Raw genomic sequence first — 19,048 nt, 5'->3', positions numbered from 1 at the left:
ATATTAAATTTGTGTCATATTAGTACAAGAATAGACAAATGGAACAGTAGAACAGATTAGAGAGACAGAAACAGGCTGTTACATATATGAACCCTTAATATAATATACATAACAGGTAGAATTAGGTATCCAGGGAAAAGATGGACTTTTTAATAAATGATGCTAGTTTAGTTGATTTTCCGTATTAAAAGAAGATGAAATCAGACTCTACCTTCCTATACACTATCAATTCTAGAGGGATTAAGCCTCTAAACATGAAAGGCAAAGGAAAATATTTAAAAATCATAAAGAATATATTTGTGACAAAAGGTTAGGTAAGGTATTCTTAAACAAGGTAGAAACAATGTGAAGGCAAAAAGGAAAGTATTAGTAATTAAATTAACATCAAGATTAAGAGCATTTATTTATGAAAAGATAACAAAATACCATCCAAAACTGAAAGAAGACATTTTGCAATGCATATAATTGACAAAGGGTTAGTTTCCAAATTGTATAAAGAATTCCTTAATTTTTTCATTCATAATAAACTTGTTTAAAGTTTTTATTTTAAATTTTATTAAAATTTAATTAAATTTTACTTAAATTTAAATTTTAAAATTATATTTTACATTTAGTTACAATACAGTGTAACATAATATTTTTAAAATTCAATTTATTTAAACTTAAAAAAATCAAAACAGTTCATTCATTTCTCCCACCCTCCACCCCCTGGCTCTTGCAACCACAAGTCTGTCCTCTGTATCTCTAAGCTTGGTATTCGTTTGTCTATATTCTCTACATATAAGAGAGATCATATGATATTTGTCCTTCTCTGTCTGACTTATTTCACTTAGCATGATGCCCTTAAGGCACCTTAAGGACTTAAGGTCCATCCACGTTATTGCAAATGGTAATTTTCATTCTCTTTCAGGGCAGAACAATATTTCTATCTATCTATCTATCTATCTATCTATCTATCTATCTATCCATCCCAAGTAGTCCCACTTATTTATTTTTGTTTTTGTTGCTTTTGCTTTTGGGGTCAGATCCAAAAAATCATGGCCAAGAACTATGTCAAAGAGCTTAACACATATCTTTTCTTCTAGGAATTTTATGGTTTCAGGTCTTATGTTCAAGTGTTTAATGTATTTCAAGTTAATTTTTGTGTATGGTGTAGGATAGTGGTCCAGTTTCATCCTTTGGCATGTGGCTATTCAATTTGCCAATACCATTTATTGAAGAGACTGTCCATTCCCCATTGTATATATATATACTCCTCTGTCATAAATTAATTTACCACCTATGCATGGGTTTATTTCTGGGCTCTCTATCCTGTTTTATTGATTTATGGGTCTGTTTTTATGCCAATACCATACTGTTTTAATTACTATGGTCTTGTACGGTAGTTTGAAATCAAGGAGCATAATGTTTTCTACTTTTCTTCCTTTTCTTTGGCTATGTGGGGTCTTTTGTAGTGACATACAAATAAGAGGATTGCTTGTTCTATTTATGTGAAAAATACCATTGGAATTTTGTTAGCAATAGCATTGAATCTGTATATTTCTTTTGGAAGTATGGACATTTTTATGATATTTATTCTTCCAGTCTGTGAGTATGGAATATCTTTCCATTTATTTATATCTCCATCAATTTATTTCACTGATATCTTGCAGTTTGCAATATGCAGGTCTTCCATATCCTTGGTCAGATTTAGTCCTAAATATTTTATTCTTTTTGATGCAATTGTAAATAGGATTGTTTTCTTAATTTCTCTTTCTGATCATTACAATAAGGTAGCATAACAGATTTTTGTGTACTGATTTTGTATCCTGCAATTTTTATTAGTTTTAACAGTTTTTTTAATGGAGTTTTTAGGGTTTTCCATATACAATATCAAGCCATCTGCAACTAGAGTTTTACTTTTTCCTTTACAATTTGTTTGTCCTTTATTTCTTTTTCTTGCCTATTGCCCTGGCTAGGACTTCTAATACTATGTTGAATAAAATGGGAAGAGTGGACATACTGGTCTTGTTCCTAATCTTAGTGAAAAAGCTTTCAGCTTTTTCATCATTGAATATGTTAGCTGTAGGCTTATCATATATGCCTTTTATTATTTTGAGGTACATTCCCTCTATACCTGCTTTGTTGAGAGTTTTTATCAAAAATCATTACTGATTCTCAAAAAGGAATGCTTTTTTCTGCATCTATTGAGATGGTCTTATGAGGTTTATCCTTGTGATGTATCACATTGATTGATTTGAGGATGTTATGCCATCCTGGCATTCCTGGCATAAATCCCACTGATCATGGTGAATGATCCTGTTAATTACTGAATTTAGTTTGCTAATATTTTGCTGAGAATTTTTGCATCTATTCCAGGTTTAATGAAAATAGCTTATAAATATCCACTGGAGGAAAATAAGCCAAAGTAATGAGCAAAAAGCAAATTCTAAACTGGCTTCAGTCAGGGCAAGGCATAGCAGCAAAGATAATGTTCCTTTCACAAAAAAAAGAAAGACACTATAAGGCATGGTCCAGTTTATAAGAAATAAATCAAAATAAAGAACTAAAGAAGTGTAGAAATCATGATTTGTTAAAAATATTTATTTATTTGAGAGAGAGAGAGTGCAGAATATGAGATACAGTCAAGGCCGCAGAAAACATAATCTGCCACAGGAAAAAAAAGAGCTAAATTGATCTTCATTAAAATTAAAAATTTCTAAATTTTTTTTAAATTTCTGACCTTTGAAAGGCACTGTTCTGAAAATGGAAGGACAAACTACAGGGTGAGAATAAATATTTGCAACATGTATATGACAAAAGACTTGTATCCAGAATATATAACAAAATGCTATAATGCAATAAGAATTAAAAACAAACAAAAATGGGAGTAAGGGGGTAATGGGGAGTTAATGTTTAATGGATATGAAGTTTCATTTTATTTATTTATTTTAAAAGATTTATTTGTTTATTTTAGACGGGGGAGGGGCAGTGGAAGAGGGAAAGAGAGAGTCTCAAGCAGACTCCCCACTGAGTGCAGAGACCGCCATGAGGCTCCATCTCACAATGCTGAGATCAGGACCTGAGCTGAAATCAAGAGTTGGACGATTAACCGACTGAGCCTCCCAGGCACCCCAGAGTTTCATCTTTGTGAAATAAAATGGGTTCTGGAGATTGGTTTCATAACAATGTGAATGTACTTAACATTATTAACCTGCACACTTAAAAATGGTTCAGATGGTAAATTTTAAGTCATGTGCCACAATTATTTTAAAAGATCTGAATAGTCCCTTTAAGAAAAAAGATCTAAAATTAGCCAATAAGCTCATCAAAAAATATCAACATCATTAATTATTAGGGAATGCAAGTTAAAACTTCAGTGAGACATGATTTTAGGATGGCTCAACTTTAAAAACTGACAGGATCAAGTTGGGGAAGATATGGAGCACAGGAATTCTCAAATATTGCTGGTGGTATACTCTGGAATATAAACTCAAAAATACATATCCCCAAGTCCCAGCTACTCCAGTCCTACCTGAAAGTTACAAAAATATATTTCCAGAAATTACTAGCATAAGAATGTTTGTAGCACCTTCTCCTCCCCTCCCTGAAACAGCCTCTAACTAGAAACAGCCCAGGAGTCCATCAAGAGAAGAACAGATAAACAAATTATTGCTTCTTCATACAATAGAATGTTGCTCAGCAATACAAAGAAACAATTGCTAGGGATACACACAATAACCTGGATCAATTTTAAAAGCACTATGCTGAGTAAAACAAGACAGACATAAAAGAATACTTACTCTGTGATTCCATCTATACATGTCTTAAGAACAGGCAAAACTAATTTGCAGTGATAGAAATCAGTAGTTTTTGTCTGGCGAACAGATGTGACTAGTGTATTGTCTGGAAAGGGACACCAGGGAGCTTTTAGGGAGGATGGCAATGTCCTATCCTTTCATTTAGGTGATTGCTACACAGGGCAAACACTTCAAACGATACACTTAATATTTGTGAGCTTGCCCGTATGTATATATCGATAGGAAATACTAAACATTTTCTTTCATAGCATTTATTCAATTATGTAATTTAAAGTTTGATATTTCCTTATTAATACCTATGTTCTCTACTTGGGAAGTCAGGTGCTATTCTAATCTCTGTGAGTTAAACAGTTTACAAGAGAGACTAGTCTGTGCTCTCATGACATTTATAGTCTATAAAGGAAGGAGCTCTATTTGTCATGTGCACTATCTCATTCCCGGCACGGAGCATGGTGCTTGGTACATGTTGACACTAAATAAATATTTGTGAAGTGGATGAGTGGCTATACTGTGTAGGGAACCAAGGAAAAATGTTAGTTACCCAAAACTCATTCACTCATCACTCTCTCTTTCCCTCCTCTTTCTCCCAGCCCCTGTCTATTTTTCTTCAATATTTGCTATCCACTCTGATGAGTGTCTTGAGTGCCTGTATGCTGTATGGACATACAGATAAGGATCATGAGCCTGGAATCCCAGAAAAGAAATGGCACATGGACATATTCAGGCTGGATGGAGCACTAGCCCTCCTCCACAAGAAGGTAGATTGAGGGCAGGACAGAGATTTTTCTCAAGAAAAGGACTGGATCTGTTAATGGGCCTGGACCAGTGTAACTTTGAGATTTTAGAATTCCGTTTCATAAAACCTCACCAATTCACATTTGGACCAGACCATTATGTCAGGTAATCCTAAAATAAAGCCCGATTTTTGAGTTAGCACATCATTCTCATGGGCCCACCAATATTTTATTTGTCCAGCTGATTAAATATCTGAAATGAGGATTACTCCAATTGAAACTGTAACCTTCAGTTGAAAGAGGAAAAAACAAAAGGAGGAAAAAAAAAAAGAGAGACTATATATTCTTATCTATGTAGACCAGTCTGGGGACATTTCAGAGGAGTCAATTATTAAAAGCTCAAAAAGTTTCAGATTACCAGGTAAATTTAGTAAAAAATCAGAAATAATTTAATGCTATCTTGCCAACATTCTTAGTTCTTTCACGTCCTGCAGCAACTTAAATTTAGAAAATAAAATCTTAAAGTAAAAAAGGTTGAAAAAAATTTTAAGAGTGATTTTAGATTGGACACCTCCTAAAGCAAGAGTCTGTATTTTGTGTTTCTCATGCTCTTTCCCACAAACCTGATTTGCCCCAGAATACTTAGCATCATGACAGGTGCTCAATAGCATTTACAACACACTAATTTTCTTACTATTTGAAATTTACTGGATACATTTCTACACTGGACATCATTTAGTTTTACAATCATAGCTCCCAAATAAAAAATTAATTAAATAGGTTAAGAAATAGTCTATTTTAAAATTGGGCTTCATCTACAAGTGACTTCTAGTATGAAAAATAAATGACTTGGTACTAGGAAAAGATTCTTTTACCTCCTTTTTCCCTTTTGGAAGTGACTGGATACTTGGACCTTGAGCTTTGGATATTTCCTTACATTACATCCACACCCAGAAGTAGTCAGACTGACAAATGCTTTCCAGCTAGGTTCACCCCTTCTATGAATTTTTTGCTTGTCTCTATTATAGTTCAACCATATTGCATTGAAAGAATTTGTTTACATATTTATATCTCATATCAGACTGAGCTCTTTGGGTTCAGGCACTCGGTCTTACATCCTTAGTATCTAGCAGAATGACTGTTGTGTACTATCTCCAGAGTCTGTAAGGATAGGGGTTCAATGAATGTGAAATAAGAACAGAAAGAAATGTACAAATATCATCAAAGAGACAGTGTCTAAACATTATATGTACTTACAATATAATTGAAGGATGTATCAGCAAGTACTGCAAACTGACGAAATAATGTGTGCCTAGTAAACATCTCATTTTTAAGAACATGAAAGCTGAAATAAAAGAAACAGTGAAATTCAAATGTATAGAAATCATAGGATAAAGCAGATTAATATTACATTCCTGTGGTTAGGTACCACAATTTTCATTGTGAAAGGAATACAAGTAAAAAATTTTAAATAGTAGTATGAATTTGTTACTTCTTTCATTCTTAGTTATTTTTTAAAGGTTTTATTTTAAGCAATTTCCACATCCAACATGGGGCTTGAACTTACAACGCTGAGATCAAGAGTCACATGATCTAGACTGAGCCAGCCAGGCGCCCTTACTTTTTCATTTTTATTTTTTTTAAGATTTTATTTCTTTATTCATGAGAGAGAGAGAGAGAGAGAGAGAGAGGCAGGCAATGGCACAGGCAGAGGGAGAAGCAGGTTCCCCACTGAGCAGGGAGCCAGACATCTGGCTTGATCCCAGGACCCTGAGACCATGACCTGACCCAAAGTCAGATGCTTAATGGACTGAGGCACTCAGGTGCTCCTCAAACTGTAGTTTTAAAAATATTTCCCCCTAAAATAAACCTGGGCATCTTTCAGAAATGGCTGCCTCTAGATCTAAGGCAATAAATGTCCATAATAAAAGTTGAGCCTGGGACACTTTATTATTAAGGAAACCATCAAGGATCATGACAAAAGAACACACTAGTCAACCCTGAGAGGGCTCCCATTGACTTAAGATTTGAGAAATTGAGCATCAAAAATAATGATTATAATGTAATGAAACACAACATATATGTTAAAAATTGGGGAAATTCTCCACCTATCCAGATTGCAAATGATGCAAAGTAGGAGATTCATTCTCTGAAAAGCATGTTCTGGAGACAAAGCTGAAATTATGCTGGACAACCTTTGACTAGCCATGAGGAAGGAACAAAATAAGTCACAGTATTCAGTCACACGGAGGGGTCTTAGAAGAGACTGGGTGTGTCTCATGGATGGAAACTGCAGCAAGGTACCACTGCCTAGGGTGACTAGACAAAAAGACAGACAATCACAAATGTTGGATAGTATATAGAGAAATGGGAATCCTCATCCATTGTCTGTATAATTGTAAAATGGTGCAGCCACTTTGGAAAGCAGTTTTACAGTTCTTCAAAATGTTAAACATAGAATTATATATGACCTAGTAATTTCTTCCTTCCATAGGTGTATGCCTAGGAGAATTGAAAACACATATTCACACCAAAACTTGTACATGACTGTTAATAGCAGCAGTATATATAGTAGCCCCAAAGTGGAAATAAGTAAAATGTTGAAACTCTGAAGAATGGGTAAACAAAATGTAGCCTATCCATGCAGTGGAATCTTATTTGGCAACTAATAGTAATGAAATACTGATACATTTCTACAACACAGATAAACTTGAAAACATTATGCCAAGTGAAAGAAGCCAGTCACAAAAGGTCACATATGGTATGATTCCATGTATATGAAATGTCCAGAACAGGCAAACACATAGGGATAGGAAGTAGATCAGTGGTTGCCAGGGATTGGGGGAAGGGGGGATACAGAGCAACTGCTAATGGATATGTAGTTCTTTTTTGGGTGGATGAAAATGCCCTGATTTAGAGAGTAGTAATTGTTGTTCAACTCTGTGAATACATTAAAAACCGCCCTTTAAAAGAGTGGTATGTAAACTATATGTCAATAAAGTTGTTTACAATAACTATTCTGTGTGTGAAAAAAATGGAAGCTTATGAAAAAGAAGGCAGAAAAAAGCAGAGCAATGATGATTTTAATATGACTATGATGAAGAAAATAAAGCAAAAGATGGGTAAAATAGATTTTAAAAAGATGGCAAATTTCAGCAGAGAACTGGAGTCTATTTAAAAAAATGAGTGGTCATCTTAGAACTGAAACAATCATATATGATTTTAAGAACTCAGTACATGGGCTGAATAGTGGAATGGATACAGCAGGCCACAGGATTATTAATCTCAAAGGTAGATCAATAAATATAGAAATAAAGTAAAGCTTAGAGAGAAAAACAGGAAAAACCAGACAGGAGTGTAAAAAACATGTAGGTTGTAGTCAAAAGGAAAAAACTTACATATAATTAAAATCCTAGAAGAGGAGAGGCTGATAGCTGATATGTCTTGACATCTACATTGGAGGCTAGTACTCGATGCATTGGCATCATGAACACGTGTAGGGGAATAACTACTAGCACAGAATTTTATACTCAGAGAAAATATTCTTCAATAATGGGGACACCTGGGTTGCTCAGCAGTTAAAGCGTCTGCCTTTGGCTCAGGGTGTGATCCTGGTGTCCTGGGATTGAGTCCCATATTGGGCTCCCTACGTGGAGCCTGCTTCTCCCTCTGCCTGTGTCTCTCTCTGTCTCTTTCTCTATGTCTCTCATGAATAAATAGATAAAATCTTAAAAAAATAATGAAGGTAAAATAAAGACACTTTCCTATCAAGAAAAGCTGATAGAATTATTTGTAGGCAAACCTGCATTGAAAGAAAAACTAAAGAGAGCTGTTCAGACAGGAGGAAGATGATCCCAAGTGGAAAGATTGAAAACAAGAAGAAATAAAGAGCTCCCAGAGTAAAAATGTGGGTTAAAGTAAGTGAATACTGACTACACCAAACAATAATTGTAATGTTCGATGGTGTTAAAAATTTATACAGAATCAAAATGAAAATGCAGGTGGGGGCTAAATGGAGTTAAAATATTCTAAGGTTCTAGAATTCCTTCATTTTTCTTTTTCATTGAAGTATAATTGACATACACTATCCTATTGGTTTCAGGTGTACAACATAATGATTCTAAGGTTCTAGAATTCTTGGGCAAGTATTAAATAGAAACTTGTAGAAGACTGGTAAGCAAAGGATGGGGGTTAAAATTTCAAAAAGAGAAAAGAATGAATAACAAGTCAATAGAAGGAAATATGGATTAAAAATATGTTGATTAGTCCAAAAGAAGGTGAAAAGGAGAGAAGAAGAAATAGGTTGGCCAAATAGCAAAAAATGTGTTAATTGGTAGATACAAACCAAGAATACCAGTAATTGCACTAAAAGTAAATGAAGTAGGCCAATTAAATAAATAAGACTGGGAGAACAGATTAAATATAAAAATAGGTTGAAAGAAAAAAGCTGGAAAAACCGCACCATGCAATCTTAATCAAAGAAGAATGATACAGTTATATTAATATTAGATGAAGTAGACATTAAGCCAGGAAGGACTTTTACAGAGGGGAATGACTCATTGTGATACATAAAAATGATAACTTCATAGGAAGATAACAGGATCTAAATTTGTAAGTTTCCAGTAATGTAGCCATAAAATACTTAAAGGAAAAATTGACAGAAGTAAAAGAGAAATAGATAAATCTATAAGCATAACTGAAGATTTAATACCACTATCTTAATATTTGCAACTGTAGCAAAAATGTAAGTACATAAGAGATATAAAAAAAACACAATGGATAAATTGGACCTGATTGAAATATATAAAACGTTGCATCCATTGATATAATTCCTCTTCTTTAGAAGGGTACATGGATCATTTTCCAAAATCAACAATATGCTGAACATAAAACAAGTATCAAAAATCTTAACAGATTGAAATAATTCAGAGTAGGTTCTTTGAGCACAGTAGAATTAATCTAGAAACACAACTAGACAATCCTTAACATTTGTTTATTTAGAAGTGAAATAAAACATCACTTCTAAATAACCCATAGATAAAAGATGAAATAAAATAGAATTTAGAAAACATTTTATACTGAATGATAGTATGTAGCACGTCACATTTTGTGGGATTCAACTCCAGCAATGCTTGGAGAACAATACATAGTCTAAAATGTATATAGTAGAAGAAAAAAGTCTGAAAACCAATGATCTCAGCTTTCTTTTTAGGAAGAATAGCAAATCATACACAAAGTAGAAGGAAGAAAATAATAAAGATAAGAACAGAAACTAATGAAAACAAATATATGAGAGAAATTCAACAAAGGAAAAATGATTTCTTTGGAATAAATAATAATACTGACCAACTTCTAACAAGACTGATCAATAAAACAGAAGAGAACACAAATTTTCAAAGTGAAAAAGGGACCATCATTAGATCTTACAGATAATTTAAGTATATAATATGAGGATATTATGAACAACTTTAAGTCAATCAATTTGACAATTTAGTGAAAAGGTAAAATCCCTTTTTATTTTTTTAGATTTATTTATTTATTTTAGAAAGAGAAAGAGAGAGAGCACACGTGCACATGTGTGAGTAGGAGGAGGGGCAGGAGAGAATCTTCAAGCAGACTTCTTGCTGAGCAGGGAGCCAACACAGGGCTCGATCTTATGAGCTATGAGATCATGAAATGAGCTGAAACCAAGACTTGGATGCTTAACTGACTGAGACACCCAGATACCCCAGTAAGATTCCTTTAAAAGGACAACATGAAATATGAAATCTACTAGAAGTAGAAAATCAAAATAACTCAATGTCTATTTAATAAATTGCACGTTATTTAAAAACCTTCCTCCGCCAATGGCCAGTACACATGCGAAAATATGTTTATCATCACTCACAATCAAGGAAATGTAAATCCAAACTACAATGAGATATCACCTCACACCTGTCAGAATGGTTAAAATCAACAACACAAGAAACAACAGTTCTGGTGAGGATGGAGAAAGAGGAACATTTGTGCATTGTTGGTGAGAATGCAAACTGGTGTAGTCACTGTGGAAAACAGTTGGAGGTTCCTCAAAAAGTTAAAAGAAGAACTACCTCAGGATCCAATAATCATACTACTGGATATTTACCCAAAGAATACAAAAGCATTCAGTTGAAAGAATACATGCATCCCTATGTTTATAGCAACATTATTTACCATAGCCAAGACATGGAAACAGACTAAGCATCCATTGATTGATGAATGGATAAAAAAGATGTGGTATAAACACACACTGGAATATTATTTGGCCATGAAAAATGAAATCTTGCCATTTGCAATGACATGGATGGAGCTAGAGTATATCATGCTAAGTGAAATAAGTCAGAGAATAAGTCAGTCAAATACCTATGATCTCATTCATATGTGTATTTTAAGAAACAAAACAGACAAGCCAAGGGAAAAAAGAGAAAGACAAACCAAGAAACAGACTTTTTTAAAAGAGATTTTTATTTATTCATGAGAGACACACAGAGAGAGGCAGAGACATAGAGGGAGAAGCAGACTCCTCACAGGGAGCCTGATGTGGGACTTGACCCCAGGGTCATGCCCTGAGCCAAAGGCAGATGCTCAACCACTGAGCCAACCAGGCATCGCCCGAGAAACAGATTCTTAACTAGAGAGAACAAACAGATGATTCCCAGAGGGGAGGAGGATGGGCGGGGGGGGGGGGGGGGGATGATGGGTTAAACAGGTGATGGGGATTAAAGAGGGCGGTTGTGATAAGCACCAGGTGATGTATGGAAGTGATGAATCACTAGGTTGTACAACTGAGATTAACACCAGCACTAACACTGTATGTTAACTAGCTGAGATCAAGAACTTAAAAAATTTAAAACCTTCCCCAAGAGAATGATAAACATTAACTTTAGGATAGATTACATTGGAGGAAGAAGGGGCACAAGGCCCTGGATGGGCACACAATGGCTGCTAATCCTTTATCTTGTGGTGAGAACACATGTGTTCACCATACTGTTATCTTTATACTATACTGATGTATCTTAAGTATTCTTCTGTAATATATTAAATGTTGAACCAAAAAAGAATTAAGAGTAACATGTTTTTTTAGGGTCAGAAAGACCTATGTCCATTCCTGAGATCTGCCACTCGTTAGCTATGTGAATTCTGACAAATTATTTAACTTCTTTGAACTTCAGTTTCCTCATAAGTGGGGTTAGCAATTTTGTTTTGAGAGAGAGAGAGAGAGAGAGAGAGCAAGCAGGGTGGGGGAGAGGCAGAGGGCAAGGGAGAGAGAGGATCCTCAAGCATACTGCATGCTCGGGGTTCCATCTCACAACCCCAAGGAGCATGACCTGAGCTGGAATCAAGAGTTGGATGCTTAAGCGACTGAGCCACCCAGGCACCCAGGAGTTACTCTTTTTAACTATCACCTACAGTCCCAATAAGGATTTGACATATGCAAAGTGATTAGCATTGTCTCTGACACTATGTAGTAAACTAAAACATTAATTGTATACATTCAACACACACATAACACATTAACACACAATGTTAGTTGTTAAACTGCCATTTTGAATGTAGTGAATGGCATGCCCACTGTGTCGTTTGCCCCCATGGGCAGATTTCTATGAGAGGTGATATGAATCTCTCCAGCCCTGAAGGGAAACTGGTGACTTTTTTAGCTGAAGAGATAAATTGTACAACTGATTCCTTGTTCCTTTAGATGCTGCATGTTATCGCCCTTGTCAATACAAAGCATCAACCAGAGTTACAATAGTGGTAACCGATTCCTGACTTTTCCTCTGCCCCCAATTCAACTAGAACATGTTGGATACATATTTGTTAAATGAATGAAGAAATGAGCAGATAAATGAATTCAGTACTGTACACTGAATATGCAGGCAAAAGGCTCTGGTGATTCTGGCCTGGCTTCTTATGTGTTTGTCTTGTCTTGAAAATATTCTCATGAAGTTCTTCTCTTCCCTTCAGTCCCCGCAAAGGCAGACACCACGTCCTCCCCCACCAACAAAATATTCCACTTTGACCCACTCTGGATTGGTGTGGAAATGGACCCAGAGGGGCTGAGAAGTGGAAAGTATAGAGTACTCTTTCTTTCTGACCATATTCCTGCTGTACATCTAGATGCTAGTCCTGCATAAGAGGAAGGGGCTTCACATCTTGTGTTTTTAAAAAAGATTTTGTTTATTCATGAGAAACACACACACACAGAGGCAGAGACATAGGCAGAGGGAGAAGCAGGCTCCCTGGGGAGCCTGGGAGCCTGGGAGCCTGATGTAGGATCAATCCTAGGACCCCTGAATCATGATCCAAGTCAAAGGCAGATGCTCAACCACTGAACAACCCAGGTGCCCCTCACTTCCTGGTTTTGCTGGGATTTTTCCTTCTTAGCTTAAGAAGTGTGCAACTGTCAGTGATGTACTGTGGTGCTCACCCTGGCACTTCAGTTGATAATTTCCTGCTCCCCAGGCCAGTCTGTGGCCACCATCCAGTGGGCCAGAGATACACATGCTGCCATGGCATCTGAATCTCAGCCTTGATGGGAGAACTCTTCCAAATTTTGTTCCTGCCATAAATACTTTTCCTCGCCCCTAGAGGCAGACTCTTCTTCCTACATTGTTATCCTTCTATCCTTTAGAGTTCTCTTTACCTCTTTTCACAGTTAACCACCTTCTATTAGTTAATACTCCTTGATATTAAAATTTCCCTGTTGAGGTCTGTCCTGACGGAACCCTTACTCATTCACCCAACATGCTCTATTTTTCTCTACCCACATTGACTCTTAGCTGATCCCATTTAGTCTCATGGGTTTAAGTATCACCTATACTTAATGCATCTCAAACTTATGCATGTAGCCTAAACTTTCTTCTGAATTTCAGACTCTCATGGTCATGAATGCCTATTTGATGTCTACTTTCAGGTGATTAATAGATATCTTAAATGGATATAAAAAATTGAACTGATTTCCCTCTGAAACATGCTTGCCTATCTCAGTGGGAGGCAACTCCCTCTTTCCTGTCCCTTAGGTAAGACCCTGGCATCCATCCTTGATGTCTTTCTCTTTTACCTTAGATGCAATGTTTCAACAATCCTATTGAGCTTACTTTTATTTTATTTTTTTAAATTTTTTAAAAATTTTTAAAAATTTTTAAATTTTTTTAAAATAATAAATTTATTTTTTATTGGTGTTCAATTTGCCAACATACAGAATAACACCCAGTGCTCATCCCGTCAAGTGCCCCCCTCAGTGCTCGTCACCCATTCACCCCCACCCCCCATCCTCCTCCCCTTCCACCACCCCTAGTTCATTTCCCAGAGTTAGGAGTCTTCATGTTCTGTCTCCCTTTCTGATATTTCCTACCCATTTCTTCTCCCTTCCCTTCTATTCCCTTTCACTGTTATTTATATTCCCCAAATGAATGAGACCATATAATGTTTGTCCTTCTCCGATTGACTTATTTCACTCAGCATAATACCCTCCAGTTCAACAATCCTATTGAGCTTACTTTTAAAATAGACCCAAATTTTAATCATTCCTCAACTTCTACTGCCCCCATCCCAGACAAATTACCATTGTGTTGTGCCTGAGAATTGGGTTATTATTTCCAGAGCTCCTAATTTTTTCCCCAGCTTTTTCTTGGGCTTCTCTGTGGCCTATACTCAACACAGAGATCAGAGTAACGTTTTGAAGACAGAAAACCAGATTGGGTTTCTCCTCATTGGCAAAGATACTCAGATGCAGTTTTAGGGCACAAATTTATCATTCTGAATATTGATAAATAAAGGGAGTCAAACATTTATCTTGCCTTCTTTGTATAAACTATATTTTAGGGTAACCAAATGGTGGAATTTTTTTCTCTAATAGAATTTTAGCTGATAAATTCTGAAGGAAAGATAGAATATCACCAATTTGCAGCCCTTAATGAAATATTGGATCATAGTTTACAGTTAAATTATGTAGAGAAAGGTCAGTGGCGAAGCTTAAAATGTATGGATTAGGCTAACACTTGAATAGAATAACATTATTGAAAAAAACCACATTATGTTCCTGATGATGTGATGCAATAGGAATTTCATAGTACTTCCAATGAAGTAGTCTTGCCTAAAATATTGAACCTGAGTCTAATTAAGCACCCAGTATTAAACATCAGTTTGTAGAAAATACAGTGATAGAATAGGCAAATGATGCCACACACACACACACACACACACACACACTTAACCAAATCCATAATGTGAGACATCCTATTTAACAAATGGGCATATTTATCTAGCAAATCAATGGATTGGAAAGTGGGACCATTATTACAGGGAAAAAAAACTATTTAAGACACATAACACCCAAATGCAGTGGTTCAACTGGATCCTGATTTATTTATTTATTTATTTATTTATTTATTTATTTATTTATTTATTTATTTTTGGATCCTGATTTAAATAAACAACTTTAAAAGATTCTTTTGAGATAATCAAGAAACTTGAATATATGATTTGGTGGTCATTGAATAATACCAAAGAACTTCTGTTACTAACTGTATTAGGTGTCATAATGTCACAGCAGCCATTAAGAGAGAAAATTTTCTTATTAAAAAAAAAAAAGCTAGCTATTTCCATATCAAAGTGAAATTCCAAATCTTCTACTTCATTGACTTCTTACACAGCTTGCCCCTCCTTACTCCACTCCAGCCACCTGGTTTCTTCACAGTCCTTGAAACATAGGAAAGCTCCCACCTCAGAGCCTTTGTATCTGCTGCTGTTCCCTCTGCCTGGAATGCTCCTCCAGACAACCACATCGTTGGCTCCGTCATTCACTTCAGGTTTCCACTCAAATACCACCTTACTAGAAACACCTTTTCTGACCACCATCTGTAAACTAGCAACCCCTGCCTTGTACTGCAGGGGCACAATGTATCCTATGTCAATCTGACATATTATATATTTACTTGTTTATTATGTTTTATTCCAATAGGAGGTAAGTTCTGTGAGGGTAGAGATTTGGTTATTTTGTTTACTGCTCTATCTCCAGAATCTACAAAGGTGAAACAGTAACTTTAATGGGCTCCTGTTGGGAGTGTAAGTGTTATAGCCTCTCTGGAGAACAATAGAGCCTGTTTTACTGGACTAAGGTGACCATGTCATTTATCATCCAATTCAGGATGATAAATCTGCAAATAGAAGGAAATGCTATTGAGAATGGTACTAGGAAACCAGCTTAAACCAGAATCAGCCCAGGAAAATTAAAATGTTTGGTCATCGCAACAGAATCCAACCATCCTACTCCATATGTACGAAAAGAACTCCTGCCGAACCTTGAGAGGAAATAGGATACGAGGGTGCTGGCAAAAACCTGGCTGACCACCAGAAATGGAATAGATTAGTAACACGACATAAAGACATACTATGGAATACTATGCAGTGCTCAGAAAAATAACTGACTGGATACAGAGCAGTATGGATGGAAATTTTTTAAATAGTGTGATCTATTTCCTGCACATCTTGGTTGCTTCTGAGTTTGGCAGTTATGAATAAAGCTGCCACCAGCATCCCTGTCTGCTTGGCTTTTGATTCCAATTCCCCTCACCTCCCATGCTTGGAAACTGTGTCTTGGATCACCATCAGCTTAACACTCTGAACTTCATGAGTCAACCCCTCACCCCACACCATCCCCTCACCTGCCAAGGCCTAGCTTTTGAGAAGACTTAAGAAAGCTTAATTGAGAAGAAGGCACAAACTCCCCCCCCCCCAAAAAAAAAACACCTGAGTGGGGCACCTGGGTGGCTCAGTGGTTGAGCATCTGCCTTTGGCTCAGGCTGTGATCCCGGGGTCCTGGGATCCAGTCCTGCATCGGGCTCCCTGTGGGGAGCCTGCTTCTCCCTCTGCCTGTGTCTCTGTCTCTCTGTCTCTCTGTCTCTCTCTGTCTCTCATGAATAAATAAACAAATAAAATCTTAAAAAAAAAAGAGTGTCCCAAACTCCAGAATTATTCTGATTTGGCCTTAGTACTTCTTGTGAAACTTGAATTTCATAGACAATGAAAATGAATGTGTTGCATGGCCAGAAGAGACAACAAGCGACCAAGGGTGACTCTTCTTTTTCCCTCCACACTACACTCTGACATGGTCTGAGAACAAGGACATAAGAGTCTAACCCGCCAGGGGTGAAACTAACAGGGCCGGGAAGTGCAGGTGTACCGGGGAGCACAGATGTACTGGGGAGCCCAGGTGTACCAGGGAGTGCAGGTGTACTGGGAAAGGTCCTAGGACTCCTGGACTTGCAAGGCAAGCCAGACGCCTGAGAAGGGAGGAGTGCGGAGAGAAGAGGAAAGAAGAAACAGCCTAGGGTTCCTATTTACCTAACTTTCCCTGCCTCCCAAATCCAAGAATGAGGGGGTTTCTAAGTTTCAAAGTGAGGAGAAGAGGGAGGGAATTAGAGCACAGGGAGCGTGCTGACTTGGACTGGGGCTGAATATAAATCATGAATCATCTGAGAAATGGTTGGATTAGACTTTTACCTTGAATGGCCAAGGTGAAGTTTTTCCTCTACGAGAAAAAATGATGGGTTCTGATCCCTGTTACAATGAATCCAAATGGCCATTCTAGCCATAGAGATCTGGGACTGTACAGTTCATCTCCATCCCACACTGTGATGCACTACTCTGGACATGCACACTCTCTAGGTTATACATCATCTTGCACGAAACTTGGCAATGCCACCTCACCTGACAGATGACAGTCGATTAACTGAGGCACACAGAGAAAACATGTAATCATACTTCTTGCTATTCCAAATATTTAAATATCAATGTAAAGTCTGCATAGACCAAAATGATGAATATGACTGTCAACATCTTGATTAATAGCAAATCAACCTGTAGTAAAGCTGAGACATTCTTGTCCATGGTCATTGAAATATGGGATGAATCTCATGGGGACAGATCCAAGGTAAATATTAAGATCAAAGTGAACCCCACTGGGGCTCCTGGGTGACTCAGTCAGTTAAGCATCTGCCTTTGGCTCAGGTCATGATCTCCAGGTCCTGGAATCCAGCCCCACATTGAGCCCCACATTGGTTCCCAGCTCAAGGCGAGGAGGGGGAGGGGTGGGGAGGGTGGGGCATGGTGTCTGCTTGTCCCTCTCTCTGCCCCTCCCCCATTCATTCTCCCCACTTCAAACAAATGCGATCTTTAAGAAAAAACAAAATTAACAAAGTGAACCCCACAGAAATAAGCAAGGAAAAGATGTGAAGCACAAGCAGGAACTCAGCACAGAACATTTTACCTCAAGGAGGAGATCTTTCCCTGGCCATCTGGTGGTATTTCTGCTATCTTGTGGATTCTCCATGTACCACCTGGGACTATTTCAGGATGATGTCTGCAGTTCTGCAGCAATGTATAGATTTTTGTTTTTTTCTCCTCTCTCTCATACACACTCACAGTAATAGTGTGCCTTATGAAGTGCTGTGCAAATGTAGGGCATTACCATCGTATGAAGCCCTGTGTGAGTCTCATGCTTGACCTATGACATCGGACCACCACTGAATCCATCCTGTCTCAAATGCTCCTTGACTGTAAGAAAATTTTGCAAAGGAAATTCCAACATATGATAAAGACAGGAGAATCTGGGTGACATTATGGCAGGAAACAAGAGAATAGAATGTAGATGTTTTATATTAACAATGTTAGGACAAGGAAAAAAATAGGCTTTTTCTCTACTTGGTGTTGCTTTTATAGTGTCACTTACTTCACTTTTAACAAGACGAAGGTTACATAGGGAAGATAAAATGATTATGTGAGTAAAAGATCTGAGAATTAAGAAATCGGGAGCTGTGTTGTCTGTAAAAAAGGTAGAGGACACAGGATATAAAACAATTTTACAAAGAAGATATAGACCAGTTAAATATTGTCATGTGCAAATGAACAGGAAACTGTTTTAATAGCCCTGCGAAGGAAGATGACTATCGAGGTTCAATTAAATCAGGTATCAAGAAGAGTCTGTCTCTCCCATTAATCCTTTAAAATTGAAATATGGAGGGACGCCTGGGTGGCTCAGCAGTTGAGTGTCTGCCTTCAGCCCAGGGCGTGATCCTGGGTCCAGGATCCAGGTCCACATCAGGCTCCCTGTGAGGAGCCTGCTTCTCCCTCTGCCTGTGTCTCTGCTTCTCTCTTTGTCTCTCATGAATAGATAAATAAAATCTTTTTTAAAAAATTTGAAATATGGAGATAACGAATGAAATAGAATCTTGAATTATTTTTCCTTTGAAGTGACTTCAAAAACTCTTCTATTATAGGCCAGTTATTTTGCACTTCTTGTTAAAAGTGCATACTGGCATTTTATATTGATTAACATGTACAGAAGAATGCAAAGCTCCCAAATTCCTTCAAAGATGATTAGTCACATTTCTATAAACAGAACTTGTATCTATCACCACATACCTATTCTTGAGAATGTAGAATTTCTTTTCCCAGTTTTTGCTTATCCGATCTGACTCTTTTTTATATCTGTAA

At 36.9% G+C, this 19,048-nt stretch overlaps 1 protein-coding gene across 1 annotated transcript in view; it reads right to left on the bottom strand.

The window, feature by feature from the left end:
- Positions 1-19,048, bottom strand: part of C5H10orf67 (chromosome 5 C10orf67 homolog) — a 194,921-nt gene that overhangs the window by 28,284 nt on the left and 147,589 nt on the right. Inside the window, exons 14-15 of the mRNA XM_077896424.1 lie at positions 18,977-19,042; positions 5,792-5,879 (exon numbers count right to left, since the gene is read on the bottom strand). Coding sequence (XP_077752550.1) covers positions 5,792-5,879; positions 18,977-19,042 — 154 coding nt within the window. The remainder of the gene's footprint in view (positions 1-5,791; positions 5,880-18,976; positions 19,043-19,048) is intronic.

The sequence above is a fragment of the Canis aureus genome, chromosome 5 (assembly GCF_053574225.1).
Source record: "Canis aureus isolate CA01 chromosome 5, VMU_Caureus_v.1.0, whole genome shotgun sequence".
NCBI classification, from domain to species: Eukaryota; Metazoa; Chordata; class Mammalia; order Carnivora; family Canidae; genus Canis; species Canis aureus.
Note: the sequence above shows the minus strand (reverse complement) of the source record. Positions and strands in the feature narration are given on the sequence as shown.